At 41.6% G+C, this 17,010-nt stretch overlaps 1 protein-coding gene across 1 annotated transcript in view; it reads left to right on the plus strand.

Annotated features, from left to right (window-relative positions):
- LOC126295230 (uncharacterized) overlaps positions 1-17,010 on the plus strand; it is a 2,305,622-nt gene that overhangs the window by 553,530 nt on the left and 1,735,082 nt on the right. Inside the window, exons 22-23 of the mRNA XM_049987579.1 lie at positions 1,116-1,286; positions 11,526-11,697. Of these exons, the coding sequence (XP_049843536.1) occupies positions 1,116-1,286; positions 11,526-11,697 (343 nt within the window). The remainder of the gene's footprint in view (positions 1-1,115; positions 1,287-11,525; positions 11,698-17,010) is intronic.

Here is a 17,010-nt window from a genome sequence, read left to right on the forward strand (position 1 = left end):
CAACTGCAAGGAGCACACCACAGAACTGCTGAAGCATCTTAACAAATCTTTGTTTGCAATGCGAATTTTGTCAGACATAGGGGATATAAAAATGAAAAAGCTGGCATACTGTGCTTAATTTCATTCCATAATGTCATATGGAATTATTTTTTGGGGTAATTAATCAAGCCAAGCTAAAGTTTTCCGGGCACAAAAACATGCAGTAAGAGTTATAAGTGGTGTGAACTGAAGAACATCCTGCAGAAGCCTGTTTAGGGAGCTAGGGATACTAACTACTGCTTCCCAATATATTTATTCCTCAATGAAATTTGTCATTAAAAATATATCACTTTTTCAAACCAACAGCTCAATCCATGGAATCAATACTAGAAATAAGAATAATCTTCACAAGGATGTAAAGTCACTTAGTCGTGTACAAAAAGGTGTGCATTATTCAGGGACACGCATTTTCAATAACTTTCCAGCAGCCATAAAAAGCTTAACAACCAATGAAATTCACTTTAAGAGAAGCCTAAAGGATTTATTGGTGGCCAACTCCTTCTACTCCATTGATGAATTTCTCAGTAAAACCAACTGATTTGTATGTATATAACTTCTGCACAATTTCAGTGCAGTAATGTGTTCATTGTAAATAAGTATTATACTAGTTGTGTTACATGTCTATTACCTTATAAATAAATAAAAAAACTTTTTAATTTTAAATTCAGTGCATTAGTATTTGTAAAATGACTCTTTCATATAGTGTTCATTAAAAAAGGACAATCATTCCACTTGGGACCTGTGTAATGGTACATTAGCTTATTTGTTTTAGTTGTAAATATTTGTCATGTATTGTTGTTTTTCTGACATGTTCCACATCCTGGAGGACCTCCTCACTACGGATCAATTGGAATGAAAGTAAATCTAATCTGACTTCATTATATTGTCACCAGGTCTGCTAAATTAACGAGGTACAAGTCCCATAAGTTTGAAGGAAATTGAAGAAAGGCAGTCTGTAAACACCCCTTATTAGACTAAAAAGCCCAGAACAGATACGTATCCCTTTAACCTGGCACCATGTAAGTAAAACATCACCTGTTTGGCAGAGTCGGACAGTGTAGTCGGTGTGTTCTCAGGAGCGGGGGCGGCACGTACGTGTCCGTCCTGCCGCGGCCGCAGCCGGTGTACGCCAGCCCGCAGATGCAGCTGCCACCCCAGCAGCACCGCCGCTCGCGCAGCATGTCGCCGTCGCCGTACCACGGACCCGTCTCTCCTGGCAGTGCCTACCCTCTGTATGCTTCCAACAGGTATGTTGTTTTTATTTATCTGAGACAGAAACAAATACAATACATTGTACCGGGTGATCAAAAAGTCATTATAATTTGAAAACTCAATAAACCACGGAATAATGTAGATACAAACGTAAAAATTGACACACATGCTTGAAATGACATGGGGTATTACTAGAACCAAAAAAAAAAAGAAAAAATGTAAAGTTCACAAAAAGTCCGTCAGATCGCGTTGGACAGCAAAACGTCAGTGACTACGCATGGCAATCATATATAAAAGCAGCTGTAATGAGAGAGAGAATCAGATGCGCCAGCAGTTGCAGCATGTTGACGTTACCTGATAAGGTGCTTTTAGTGAAGCTGTATTATCACTTTTAGTGAAGCTGTTTTATCGGAAGGGGGAATTTTCTAGTTCAGCGTTATGATCCTATCGCCATAGGAAGGGGATTCAAACGGCTAAAAGTCCATTGACAAATGCAGCTGTAGTGAGAATGATTTCGATGTTCGAAGCCAAGGGTTGTTTAGACGATAGACCCCATAGTGGCCGACCGAGCACAAGGCATTCTACTGCTGAAACAGTTCACGGAGAAATGGAGACTGTACTGGGTGCGTCTGTGCATGGGGAAGTCAGCGCTCGTGCAGTCGCATGTCGCACCGGCATTCCGTACACTGCTGTTTGGTTGGCACTTAGGCGTACCCTCCGCTGCTATCCATTCAAAATCCATTGGCATCGTGAACTGTTATCTGGCGATTTAGTCACGCAGAGGGCACTTGTGGTGTGGGTGTTTCAGAAGATGGCGGAAGATGACGATTGGTTGAGTAACGTGTTGTGGACCGACGAAGCTCATTTCACGCTCCGAGGGTCTGTCAACGCCCACAACTGCAGAATTTGGTCTACCGAAAATCCTAGAACTGTCGTGGAAACTCCACTGCACGACGAGAAAGTTACGGTACGTGTTGGATTCACCACATCTACCGTTATCGGGCCTTTTTTCTTCGAGGAAATGCGTGATTCTGGTTTTGTAGCTGCTACCATGACGGGTGAGAGGTACGCCGGTATGTTACAGAATCGCATCATCCCCAGCCTTGGCTGATAAACACCTGCTGGAATGTACCATGTTAATGCAAGATGGCACTCCACCGCATATTGCTAGACGCTTGAAAGATCTCTTGCGCGCGTCGTTTGGTGATGATCGTGTGCTCAGCCGCCACTTTCGTCACGCTTGGCCTCCCAGGTCCCCAGACCTCAGTAAGTGCGATTATTGGCTTTGGGGTTACCTGAAGTCGCAAGTGTATCGTGATCGACCGACATCTCTAGGGATGCTGAAAGACAACATCCAACGCCAACGTCTCACCATAACTCCGGACGTGCTTTACAGTGCTGTTCACAACATTATTCCTCGACTACAGCTATTGTTGAGGAATGATGGTGGACATATTGAGCATTTCCTGTAAAGAACATCAGCTTTGCTTTGTCCTACTTTGTTATGCTAATTACTGCTATTCTGATCAGATGAAGTGCCATCTGTCGGACATTTTTTGAACTTTTGTATTTTTTTGGTTCTAATAAAACCCCATGTCATTCCAAGAATGTGTGTCAATTTGTAACTCCCTATCTACATTATTCCATGAATTATTTAGTTTTCAAATTTATACAGGCTTTTTGATCACCTGTACATACCATGAAATCAAATAAAAGAAAGAATCATCAAGCTTTACTGCTGTTGACCAAAATCTTGCAGCTTCTGCTTGCTACTCTGAGCACAATTAGAGATCGTTTTCTGTACAAGATGCAGGGCATAGTTGGCAATCTAGTAGGCGTTCCATTCCGTGGGCTTCTCTGCGGCCACAGTCAGTGGTATTGACCCACTACTCCTGAACCTTCCAAGTCTTGCAACTCACAAGTGAAACAATATCCTGGATGTTCCACTGCTTAACTCACGAATTAAGGTGGTCTTGTGATTTTCCACATGATCCTATTCCATCCGTGACCAGGAGAGGTGTTTTCTGAAGGGACAGGCCAGGTACAGTTATTCTCAACTAGAAGAATCCACAATTGTTTTCTTTCTGCAGCTGCTGCTGTATGCAATACTGAAGTGCTCTTGAGTAAACTGTTTCTGGACCTGGACCTTGCTGGAATGTACTTATGTAATGGACGGTGTCTGTAACGAGCCCGATTAGTTCTCTCAACATCAGCATCTATATCATCACGACAAATGTCTGGTGGTCACTTGTCACCTGGCAGAGTTTTACAAGTGGCATACGTCTCAAACAACGTGTAATAATCCTACATGGTTTAGAGCCTTGTCAACTATGTTTGCGTGGGTAAATTTGTATCTTGTGGTGTTCAGTCCAGAGGCTGATTTGACGCAGCTCTCCATGCTACTCTATCCTTTGCAAGCTTCTTCATCTCCCAGTACCTACTGCAGCCTATGTCCTTCTGAATCTGTTTACTGTATTGATCTCATTGTCTCCCTCTACGATTTTTACCCTCTACACTGCCCTCCAATACTAAATTGGTGATCCCTTAATGCCTCAGAACATGTCCTACCAACTGAACCCTTCTTCTTGTCAAATTGTGCCACAAACTCCTGTTCTCCCCAATTCTATTCAATACCTCCTCATTCGTCATGTGATCTACCCATCTAATCTTCAGCATTCTTCTGTAGCACCACATTTCGAAAGCTTCTATTCTCTTCTTGTCCAAACTAGTTATCGTCCATGTTTCACTTCCATACATGGCTACACTCCATACAAATACTTTCAGAAACGACTTCCTGACACTTAAATCTATACTCGATGTTAACATATTTCTCTTCTTCAGAAACGCTTTCCTTGCCATTGCCAATCTACATTTTATATCCTCTCTACTTCGACCATCATCAGTTATTTTGCTCCCCAAATAGCAAAACTGCTTTACTATTTTAAGCTTCTCATTTCCTAATCTAATTCCCTCAGCATCACCCGACTTAATTCGACTACATTCCATTTCCCTCGTTTTGCTTTTGTTGATGTTCATCATATATCCTCCTTTCAAGACGCTATCCATAACGTTCAGCTGCTCTCCCAAGTCCTTTGCTGTCTCTGAAAGAATTACAATGTCATCGGCGAACCTCAAAGTTTTTATTTCTTCTCCATGGATTTTAATACCTACTTTGAATTTTTCTTTTGTTTCCTTTACTGATTGCTCAATATACAGATTGAATAACATCGGGGAGAGGCTACAACCCTGTCTCACTCCCTTCCCAACCACTGCTTCCCTTTCATGCCCCTCGACTCATATAACTGCCATCTGGTTTCTGTACAAATTGTAAATAGCCTTTCGCTCCCTGTATTTTACCCCTGTAACATGTTAGTGTCATCATTCCCAGGGTTTCTTGTCAATAGTCCCCTGTGCTACCAGTGATCTTGCAAAGAATATCATTTCCACCTTCATTCTTGCCTTTTCGCATGCTTCTTGTACATCAAGGCTGCAACCTACAGTGACTCCCATATCTTTTGGGTGGGAACATATTTACTACACTTATTTCTTGCCAGATAATGTTGTTTCCGTCATGCCTGACTGTGCTTCAAACGATATGCACGCAGTTGGGTTTCTGCTGAATTTGGTTGAACTTGACTGTTAGGGTAATAAACACGTGATTCACTAAGTATGTCTGTAATTAAAAGAGCTGTGTGTTCGTTACTCTTAACAAGTTTGATCAAACGCTAAAACCCAGCTGTGTGCTATCATCTGATGGACAGTCTTGCAGGTTGCAAATGTAACACATCCAGAAAGTTTCAAAAACACATTGTTTTGTTCATGAAATAAGAGAAAATATGCATGTATATCTTCTGTTAAGAATTCGTTATCAAAGTTAATGAAACCATGCTGGTGAGGACATGCCTTAGCACAATCTTAATCACAATGTAACATAATTATCAAGAAAAAAATGAAACATGTAAGAATGCTCTCTCATAAGATATAAAAAGAATTAATTAGCATCACTGTATCAAACTATTTTTTACCTTTGCTAGTAGTATCAAAAATAAATGTAACACTCTTCTGTGTGTGCCTCAGCTAATATTGCCTGGTGAGTGAGAGATCCAAATTTTTAGGAATGTGCACATGGCACAGGTACTAATAAGCACTGTTAAGGGGTCAGCCAATTTTCTCCTATAAATGGAGTTTTATTTTGATGCCCATTGTTTTTAGACAGTTTTTCACAAGTACTGCTGCCACCCTGGGCATTCACCCAGCTGCCCCCCCCCCCCCCCCCCCTCCTCTCCCTCCCTCCCCCAAATATGGCCCTGAATGTTGTTATAACTGAGATTTATATATTTTAATTCATCCCACTTATTTCAGAACTAACCACTGCACTACCATTTTATTTCACTTTACTTACATGATTTTCGTATGTTATTAGCAGATGTAGGTCACTAGAGCGAAAGAGTGTTCAAAGTGTTTGGAAGAAGTGAAGGTTATTCCAGTTTTCACATAGTATTGTCAGACAGATCCACATAATTATAGTCCACTATAGGTGATGTAAAACTGATGTAGAACCAGCAAGTTTTATAGTAGTGCATTGTGATATTTTTTGATACCAAAAATCTACTTTGTAGGGATCAGTATGGGTTCCGAAAACAATGGTCATATGAAACCCACCTCACTCTGTTCGTCCGTAAGATTGTGTAATGGGCAAAACATACATTTTGTGTAAAATGAGCTTAGAAGTAGTTGTTCTTCCATGCACCTTTTGTCAGTGGGACAGGAAGAAAGTGTATCTTATTTTACTTCTTAGTGAGAGACAGGTGTGAAAATTTCCGAACTATCATTTTGATAAGTCACAGCTGCAAAATACTAACACGAATTCTTTACAGACGAATGGAAAACCTCATAGAAGCTGACCTCAGGGAAGATCAGTTTGGATTCCGTAGAAATGTTGGAACACGTGAGGCAATACTGACCCAACAACTTATCCTAGAAGAAAGATTAAGGAAAGGCAAACCTAAGTTGCTAGCATTTCTAGACTTAGAGAAAGCTTTTGACAATGTTGACTGGAATACTCTATTTCAAATTCTGAAGGTGGCAGGGGTAAAATACAGGGATTGAAAGGCTATTTACAATTTGTACAGAAACCAGGTGGCAGTTATAAGAGTCGAGGGGCATTAAAGGGAAGCAGTGGTTGGGAAGGGAGTGAGACAGGGTTGTAGCCTCTCCCCGATGTTATTCAATCTGTATATTGAGCAGTCAGTAAAGGAAACAAAAGAAAAATTCGGAGTAGGTATTAAAATTCATGGAGAAGAAATAAAAACTTTGAGGTTCGCCGATGACATTGTAATTTTGTCACAGACAACAAAGGAGTTGGAAGAGCAGTTGAACGGAATGGATAGTGTCTTGAAAGGAGGATATAAGATGAACATCAACAAAAGCAAAACGAGGATAATGGAATGTAGTCAAATTAAATCGGGTGATGCTGAGGAAATTAGATTAGAAAATGAGACACTTAAAGAAGTAAAGGCGTTTTGCTATTTGGGGAGCAAAATAACTGATGATGGTCGAAGTAGAGAGGGTATAAAATGTAGACTGGCAATGGCAAGGAAAGCGTTTCTGAAGAAGAGAAATTTGTTAACATTGAATATAGATTTAAGTGTCAGGAAGTCGTTTCTGAAAGTATTTGTATGGAGTGTAGCCATGTATGGAAGCGAAATGTGGACGATAAATAGTTTGGACAAGAAGAGAATAGAAGCTTTCGAAATGTGGTGCTACAGAAGAATGCTGAAGATTAGATGGGTAGATCACATAACGAATGAGGAGGTATTGAATAAAATTGCGGAGAAGAGAGATTTGTGGCACGATTTGGCTAGAAGAAGGGATTGGTTGGTAGGACATGTTCTGAGAGATCGAGGGATCACCAATTTAGTACTGGAGGGCAGCATGGAGGGTAAAAATCGTAGAGGGAGACCAAGAGATGAATACACTAAGCAGATTCAGAAGGATGTAGGTTGCAGTAGGTACTGGGGTATGAAGAAGCTTGGACAGGATAGAGTAGCAAGGAGAGCTGCATCAAACCAGTCTCGGGACTGAATACCACAACAACAACAGTGAGAGTTTTCAAGAAGCATTTCATATTGCAGTCACCAGTATAGAGCAGCCAGTGGTTAGTCATTAGGCTCGTAAATCCATGTAATGTAAATGGTGGGCAGAGATTTCTGTTATGTTCTCTGTACACAGTGACTTCGTGTTGGACCTCCTTTCACTGGGTTTAGTGCAGCAACTAGCTGTGATGTGGTTGCTGGGAGTCCTGTGCGGAAATAATGAGCCATACCTCCTGTACAGCTGTCGATAACTGCGCAAGTATTGCCAGTGCGGGATGTTGTGCACAAACTGACCTCTCAGTTATGTCACATAAATGTTTGATGGGATACGTGTCAGGTGATCTGGCTCATCCAGTCAAGTTGTCCAGAATGTTCTTCAAACCAGTCGTGAACAGTTGCGGCCTGAAGACACGACATTGTTATTTGAGAATGTGAAGTCGATGAGTGGCTGCATCTGCAACTAACTGAACGTAACCACTTCCAGTCAGTGATTGGTTCAGTTGGACCAGGGGACTGAGTCCATTACAGATAAAAACAGCCCACAACATCGTGGAGCCACCAGCAGCTTGCACAGTGCCTCGTTGAAAACCTGCGTCTGTGTCACAGTCGAACCCCACTGTCAGCTCTTACGAACTGATATTGGGAATCATATGACCGGGCTATATTATTCCAGTCGTCTACGGTCCAACTGTTATGGTCACGAGCCCAGGAGAGGCACTGCAGGTGATTTCATTCTGTTAGCAAAGACACTTGTGTTGATATACACACACACACGCACACACTCACGCAAACACAACTCTCACACACGTGACCGCAGTCTCTGGCCGTGGTCTCATCTGCCAGAGACTATAGTTTGTGTGAGATGTGTTTGCGTGAGTGTGTGCATGTTTATGTTGTCTATTTTTGACAAAGGCCTTATTGGCTGAAGGCTGATATTCTGAGAAACTACGTTTTTCTGACAGTAACCTAAGAAGAATGTTACAAACATTACATCTGAATCCTTATAAGCCTACATTGTTACATACCCAAAATGAGGATGACACTGATTGAGGATGAGCAGTGAAAATGATCCTAACACCTACAAAACAATCCTGTGGTCTGTTGAAACAAATTTTAAGTTAAATGATAGTCAAAAAATACAATTACTTGTGTTTGTCTTCTGAAAATCTGTGATTTGTTATTGAGGAGCAGATAATGTTCCTGGAGTTGCGGTTTGGGTTCCGATATGCAGCGAAGTAATGCTAGGAGCTCTTTTTATTACATGGAACCACAACTGCAGGGAACTATCTTGAAATGTTAAGAGAAGTTATCACTGAGTTAGACAGAACACCTGGATTTGAAGCTGTACGAAACAACCTCATCTAGTATTAAGATTGTGCTCTACCATACTATATGTATGTGCATCTTTGGATGGCAGTTTTCAAAAGTGGATGGGAAAGTGGGGTAAAATCAATTGGTCTCCAAGGTCACAGGGTCTTAGACCATGCGATATTGATGTGTGTTTATGTGTGAGGGGAGGGGAGGGGGGGAGGGAGCACAGAAAGACAATGTTTTCACTACGGAACTATTAAACCTACAGTGCATAAGGAATTTTATTGAACAAGATTTTGAAGAAATTTCAGGTAATAAGAGGAAGTTATGTGATGTGATACGTAAATTTGTCTTTGAACGATGTATTAAATGTCTAGGAATGGAGGACACTTTTAACAATTTCAGTTGGGCAGATTACTTTGCATAAAGCATCAAAGCTACAAAACGCTGTTCTGCATTTTCTATTAACTCTTTTTTGCTGCACCCTGTTGTTTTTTGTTGTGGTCTTCAGTCCTGAGACTGGTTTGATGCAGCTCTCCATGCTACTCTATTCTGTGCAAGCTTCTTCATCTCCCAATACCTACTGCAACCTACATCCTTTTGAATCTGCTTGGTGTATTCATCTCTTGGTCTCCCCCTACGATTTTTACCCTCCATGCTGCCCTCCAATACTAAATTGGTGATCCCTTGATGCCTCTGAACATATCCTACCAACCGATCCCTTCTGCTAGTTAAGTTGTGCCACAAACTCCTCTTCTCCCCAATCCTATTCAATACTTCCTCATTAGTTATGTGATCTACCCATCTAATCTTCAGCATTCTTCTGTAACACCACATTTCAAAAGCTTCTATTCTCTCCTTGTCCAAAGTAGTAATCGTCCATGTTTCACTTCCATACATGGCCACGCTCGATACAAATACTTTCAGAAACAATTTCCTGACACACAAATCTCTACTCGATGTTAACAAATTTCTCTTCTTCAGAAACGCTTTCCTTGCCATTGACAGTCTACCTGCACCCGGTATGTTGTGGAATTATACAATGGACTAATGTTAGTGATATAGACCTACAGTTGTGTGCATCACATCAATAGCACTTTTCAAAAATTGGAATTACCTATGCTCAACAGTGTCAATTCCGTTTTGTACGCGGCCCCTGAATCAAGTGGGCAGCTGGTTGATGGTCACACCCGCATAAAAATGCTGTGGACTTGGTTTGATCAAAAAGTAACAGAATATTTTTTAAAATAATGTTTATTTATTCATCTACAATTGTGCCAGCACTTTTTCCCATCTTGGAAAGTCTGGAACTCAATTTTCATTATGCTGTTGAGCTCCTTCAATGATTCCATTTTTATGTCACCGGTGGTGGCAAAACGATATCCTTTCGTGGTTCTCTTCAGACTCTGGAATAGAAGGAAGTTGTAGGGGGCTATGTCCAGTGTATACGGTGGCTGAGGCAACATAATGGTTTCGTTTTTCACCAAAAGATCATGAACAAGCACTGAGGTGTGAAAGGGGGCATTATCATGATGAAATGCCCACGAGTTGTTTTGCCACAATTCTGGTTGTTTTATTTGAACTGCTCCATGCCAGTTCAGCAAAACTTCCAGGTAGTATTCTATATCAACTGTACGACCATATGAGAGGAACTCTTGGTGCTCTATCCCATATAATGGAAGAAAACAGTGAGAAGAACTTTCCATTTGATAGAACTCGTCGGATTTTTTTCGGCCGTTTCTACAGGCAGTTTCCATTAGTACGATCAGGCCCTAGTTTCAGCGTCATACTCGTATACCCACGATTTGTCATCTGTTACAACCTTTAAAAGTTATGGACTGTTGTCAGCTTCATTCAGCAGGTTCTGAGCGATGTCTGTGCGATGGTGTTTTTGGTCAAAGTTCAACAATTTTGGAATAAACTTAGCTGGTACATGTTATATGCCCAAGACATCCAAATGACTGCTTCTCATAAGCCAAACACTATGGTGGCATATAGGCAATTTCTCTAGCGGTGATATGGCAACTTTTCAGAAATGTTTTCTTTACTTCTTCCACAGTGTCATCAGTAGTTGATGTGTTAGGGCATCCTGGGTGGTCATCTTCAGTGTCTTCTCGACCCTCTTTGAAATGTTTATACTACTTGGAAACTCTTGTCTTATTCATGGTAGACTTATTGAAAGCCGTGGTCAACATTTCAAAAATGGTTCTGCGCCTTACTCCATTTTTCAATCAAAATTTAATGCAGAATCTTTGATCCACTTTTTCCAAAAGTGAAATTTTGCCTGGCTCTCCAAACTCTTACCAAAAGCCGTGGTCAACATTTCAGATACAGTTCTGCATCTTATTCCATTTTTCAAGCAAATTTTAATGCAAAATCTTCGATCCTTTTTTTCTGAAAGCGAAGTTTCACCGGGCACCCCAAACACGTATAACCTTTTCAACTGTCAACAATAAATGAAATATTTAAAACACTTCAAAATGCAAACACACATCAGGCGCATGAGCACCAACAAAATAAAAAAAATTGAAAATCAGTTCTACAAAGCTCATGAAATAAAAAAAAATAATCCTGTTACTTTTCAATGACACCTCCCGCTAGTTAAAACAGAGCTGATGCGTGCCATGCCTAATTTCACAGGTGGTCTCGGGTCTGGCAGAATAGGATAAGCCCTTGACAGGAACGGAGCAGGATGTGCTGAGTACTAATCGTGTGGTGAAGGGTTGGGAGCAGGTGCAGCCTAACGACGTACAGATGCGTGTTACCTTCCTGCGTATATTGCGCCCCTGTGCAGTCGAGCTGTACTAAGTGTACGGTAGAGACGTTTGGTGCTTTGTTTACAAAAGTGACACCGCCTGTTGCCCGCAGGAGCCTGAGCCTGAGTTTGCCGCGGGGCGCCGTGCTGCCGGAGCTGTACGACGTCCAGCAGCAGCCGTTCGTGCGCGGCGCACCGTACCGCAACACCGTCGCTGGCATCCGCAGCCACTCCGTTTCGGAGCGCACCTCCACCCCCACCATATACGAGGAGGCGGCGCACCAGGTGGGTGACCTCTGACACTCTGTTGTCTTACCATCGGTATAAGAATGTTTACTCTACTGACAAACCCAACATTCTCTCATACTGAAAATATGCCATGAATTATATATACAGTGAAAACCCTCTTTTACACTTTTCAAAGGACTTCAAAAAAATGGTGTAAAATTTGGGAAATACATTTTAAGCTGTAAAAGTTACATATAGGATACCCACTTTCATTTTCACACTTTATGTATATGTACATTATAGGCACTAAAATACTTGTCTGGGACTTGTTTCTTACCTAATAAAGGTTTATTAGCTAATAAAAACTTCTGATGTTATCAGAACTGATAACTGTCTGGGAAGTAGAAATGTTTGACTCGATTTCATATGTCATTATCAATGTTTTTGGAAATGCTGCACCTGTCACTCATTATTTAAATAGTGTAACATTGCATAAGTTTCATACACTACTGGCCATTGCTACACCAACAACAAATGCAGATGATAAACAGATATTCATTGGACAAATATATTATACTAGAACTGACATGTGATTACATTTTCATGCAGTTTGGGTACATAGATACTGAGAAATCAGTACGCAGAACAACCACCTGGGCATTCAGTCAAACAGAGCTCGGATGGCGTCTTCAGGTACAGCTGCCCGTGCAGCTTCAACACGATACCACAGTTCATCGAGAGTAGTGACTGACGTGTTGTGACCAGCCAGTTGCTCGGCCACCATTGACCAGACGTTTTCAATTGGTGAGAGATCTGGAGAATGTGTTCGCCAGGGCAATAGTTGAACATTTTCAGTATCCAGAAAGGCCCGCACAGGACCTACAACATGCGGTCGTGCATTATCCTGCTGAAATGTAGGGTTTCACAGGGATCGAATGAATGGTAGAGCCACGGGTCATAACACATCTGAAATGTGCCGTCGATGTGAACAAGAGGTCACCGAGACGTGTAACCAATGGCACCCCATACCATCACTCCGGGTGATACGCCTGTAAGACAATGACGATTACATACTTCCAATGTGCATTCATTGCGAAGTCACCAAACACAGATGTGACCATTGTAATGCTGTAAACAGAACTTGGATTCATCCGAACAATTGACTTTTTCCATTCGTGCAACCTGGTTCACCGTCGAGTACACCTTCGCAGACACTCCTGTTTGTGATGCAGTGTCAAGGATAATCACAGACACGGTCTCCGAGCTCATTGTCCATGCTGCAAACGTCATCAAACTGTTCAAGCAGATGGTTGTTGTCTTGCAAATGTCCCCATCTGTTGACTCAGGGATCGAGACGTGGCTGCACAATTCGTTACAGCCGTGCGGATAAGATGGCTGTCATCTCGACTGCTAGTGATACGAGGCCATTGGGATCCAGCACAGCATTCCGTATTACCCTACGAACCCACCGATTCCATATTCTACTAACAGTCATTTTATCTCACCCAATGCGAGCAGCAATGTCACTATACGATAAACTGCAATCGCGATAGGCTACAATCAGACCTTTAGCAAAGTCGGAAACATGATGGTACGCATTTCTCCTCCTTACACGAGGCATAACAACGTTTCACCAGGCAACGCCGGTCAACTGCTGTTCGTGTTTGAGAAATCGCTTGGAAACTTTTCTCATGTCAGCACGTTGTAGGTGTCGCCAACGGCGCCAACCTTTTGTGAATGCTCTGAAAAGCTGATCATTTGCATATCACAGCATCTTCTTCCGGTCGGTTAAATTTCATGTCTGTAGCACGTCATTTTCGTGGTGAAGCAATTTTAATGGCCAGTAGTGTACTTTTTCATGAGTAGCATGACACATTTTGAGGATTTTTTCCTTGCTGTCAAGTGCAAATATTTACTTAAATATTTTGTGTGGTGTTTGTGTACATGTTATTCTGTGTCTCTTGCACTGTAGTCATCTTTTTGATGATATCAGGTACTGTGCCCTTTCAGTTATGTAGAAAACAACACACATGCAAACTATCACATTTTCTGTGTATCATCACAAAAGATACATACATAAATTCTTCATGATCATGTGTAGATGTTTCCTAATCAAGGCTATTTGTAGAGTTTACGTTGGTGGTTCGTATGCTGCTGTATACTTCAATGTTTGTGACTGTCACAGATCATGGCAATTAACTCCCAGAATTGATTAAGCATCACACGACTTACTTTTCCTGCACGTATAACAACTGTTCCATTGTCTGACCAAACGGTAACTGTTTTCATACATTTGTAAGTCAAGAAGATACTGGAAAAGGTTTAAAACTGCAGACTGGTCAGAAACAATCTAGTAGTGGTCAATAGGCATACTGTTATCACAACGTCTACAAGAGAGCAAATTAACATCTCCATTGAAGTTCTACATTGTACTCTCAGTGAACTTACAGCTCGATGCAGCTACAACTCTCTTCTTGGATAAATGTTATCTCTGATCACTTTATCTTGTCTGAGTTTTAACCTTTTCAAGGCACATATTTTGAATTCTTTAATTAGAGTTTCATGCTTCGTATCATCTGATAGTCTTTCATTTAGTTCTTTCCTTGTAATAAACGTTGTTAGTTACATAGTATTTCTGTTAGTCAAACTTTCAATAGTGATAATATTTTGTCATCAGTAGCTCCTGTCAAGATCAGAATAACTAATTTTTTTAATATCTTTTGCTACCAAAGGGAAATCATTAGGGGCTCTAGATACGAGGGTGAGTCAAATGAAAGACTTAAATATTTTTTAAATATTATTTATTGTGCAGAAGTGGTACAAAGCTGATCACTTTTCAACATAATCTCCCCCTCGCACGATGCAAGTCCTTCACTGCTTACAAAATGCATAAATTCCTTTACAAAAAATATTCTTTTGGTAGTTCGCGCAACCACTCTTGCACCTTGTGGCGTACCTCTTCATCAGAACGGAACTTCTTTCCTCCCATTGCATCTTTGAGTGATCCAAACATATGGAAATCACTTGGGGCAAGGTCTGGTGAGTATGGTGGATGAGGAAGACACTCAAAATGCAGGTCTGTGATTGTTGCAACTGTTGTACGGGCAGTGCGGGGCCTTGCATTGTCATGTTGGAAAGGACACCTGCTGACAGCAATCCACGTCGCTTTGATTTGATTGCAGGCCGCAGATGATTTTTTAGGAGATCTGTCTATGATGCGCTGGTGACAGTGGTCCCTCTAGGCGTCTAATTATCCAAAATGACGCCTTTTTCATCCCAAAAGAGAGTCAGAATAACCTTCCCTGCTGATGGTTCTGTTCGGAACTTCTTTGGTTTTGGTGAAGAGGAATGGTGCCATTCCCTGCTCGCTCTCTTTGTTTCCGGTTGGTGGAAGTGAACCTAGATTTCGTCCCCAGTAACGATTCTTGCAAGGACGCCATCGCCTTCTCGTTCAAAGCACTGAAGAAGCTCTTCACGAGCATTGACACGTCGTTCTGCCGTGGCACCCATCTTGCAGACACTTTTTGAAACTGGAGCACATCGTGCACAATGTGGTGTGTTGACCCGTGACTAGTCTGTAAACATGCTGCAATGTCACTTGGCAGTTTTCCTTCACTACGACTTCAACTGCTGCAATGCTCTGTGGAGCCACAACTCGTTGTGCCTGACCTGGACGAGGAGCATCTTCCACTGAAGTCACACCATTTGCGAGCTTCCTCTCCATTCGTAGACTTGCTACTGTGATAAACGTGCATCACTGCACTGAACCTTTATTCATCAATTAATTTCAAATAGGTTTCACACCTTCACTACGCCAAAACCGAATAACAGAATGCTGTTCTTCCAAGGTGCAAGTCGCAAGTGGGGCGGCCATTTTTATTCTGATACTGCGACGGTATGTGTGCATCTGCACTATGCTGCCACCTACAGGCCATTCTGCACGCTGTTTGTAGCACGCTTACCATCTTACAGGATAACGGCGTGAAATTTCGATTTGCTATTACAAATTTAAGGTTTTCGTTTGACTCACCCTCGCATATGGGGTGTTATACAAAGGATACTGCAGATGACAACCATACGTTTCTTGCTATGAAATGAAATGAAATGAAATGAAATGGAATGGAACCGCTGACCACCACTTCTGGTTGTTGGGGCATATGACGGGCAACAGTCAGATTGGTATCTTGCTGCTGTCCAGAGCATCTGCAGACACATTTTCAGCCTGAAATCTCATTGACTGGGGTAGAATTGTCTTAAGTGATGAGTTCCACGTCTTCAGTGATGAATCCTAATTCGAACGAAGCCCCAGTGACCTGCGAAGACATGTCTGGAAACACCCTGGACAGCAGTGGGATACTAACCTGTCTGTCGTGCACCGTACAGCAGAACCTGGAATGGTGGCCTGGAGTGACATTTTATTTTCATAGCAGGACCCCTTTGGTTGTCATCCACGGTACTCTTAAAGAACAGAGGTATATAGATGATACTCTGTGCACTGTTCTATTGCCCTTCACAGAAAACCATCCTAGGCTTATATTCCAACAACATAAGGCACATCTGTGCATGGCAAGAATTTCTACTCCTTGTATTTGTGCTTGCCAAATCCTATCTTGGCCAGCAATGTCGCCAGATCTCTCCCCGAGTGAGAACGTTTGGAGCTTTATGGGCAGAGTCTTCCAACCAGCTAAGATACCAGACAGAATTTAACACGGTATCCCTCAGGAGAACACAACAACTCTGTCAGTCAATGCCAAGCTGAAAAACAGCTTGCAAAGGTGGACCAATGTATTGTTCACTTGCTCAGCTTGTAAAATTCTTTCACTACAATAAATCAACAAATTTTTCTGAAACTGTAATCCTTTATTTGTCTGTTTTCAAAGAGATAGTATCGACAACAATTGAGAGATATATACCACATAAATTAATAAGTGATGGTACTGATCCTCCATGGTACACAAAACGGGCCAGATCGTTGTTGCAGAAGCAACGAAAAGAGCGTGCCAAATTTAAAAGAACGCAAAATCCCCAAGATTGGCAATGTTTTACAGAAGTTCAAAATACGACGCGTGCTTCAATACGAGATGCTTTTAACAATTTCCACAACAAAATTCTGTCTCGAAACCTGGTAGAAAACCCAAAGAGATTCTGGTCATACAAAAAGCACACCAGTGACAAGACTCAATCAATATCTTCACTGCGCAATAACAACGGTGAAGTCACTGATGACAGTGCCACTAAAGCAGAGTTATTAAACACGCTTTTCCAAAACTTCTTCACCAAAGAAGACAAAATAAATATTACTGGATTCCAATCAAGAACAACTGCCAAGATGAGAAACATAGCAGTAGATATTCTCGGTGTAATGAATCA

This window comes from Schistocerca gregaria, chromosome 11 (genome assembly GCF_023897955.1).
Source record: "Schistocerca gregaria isolate iqSchGreg1 chromosome 11, iqSchGreg1.2, whole genome shotgun sequence".
Lineage (NCBI taxonomy): Eukaryota > Metazoa > Arthropoda > Insecta > Orthoptera > Acrididae > Schistocerca > Schistocerca gregaria.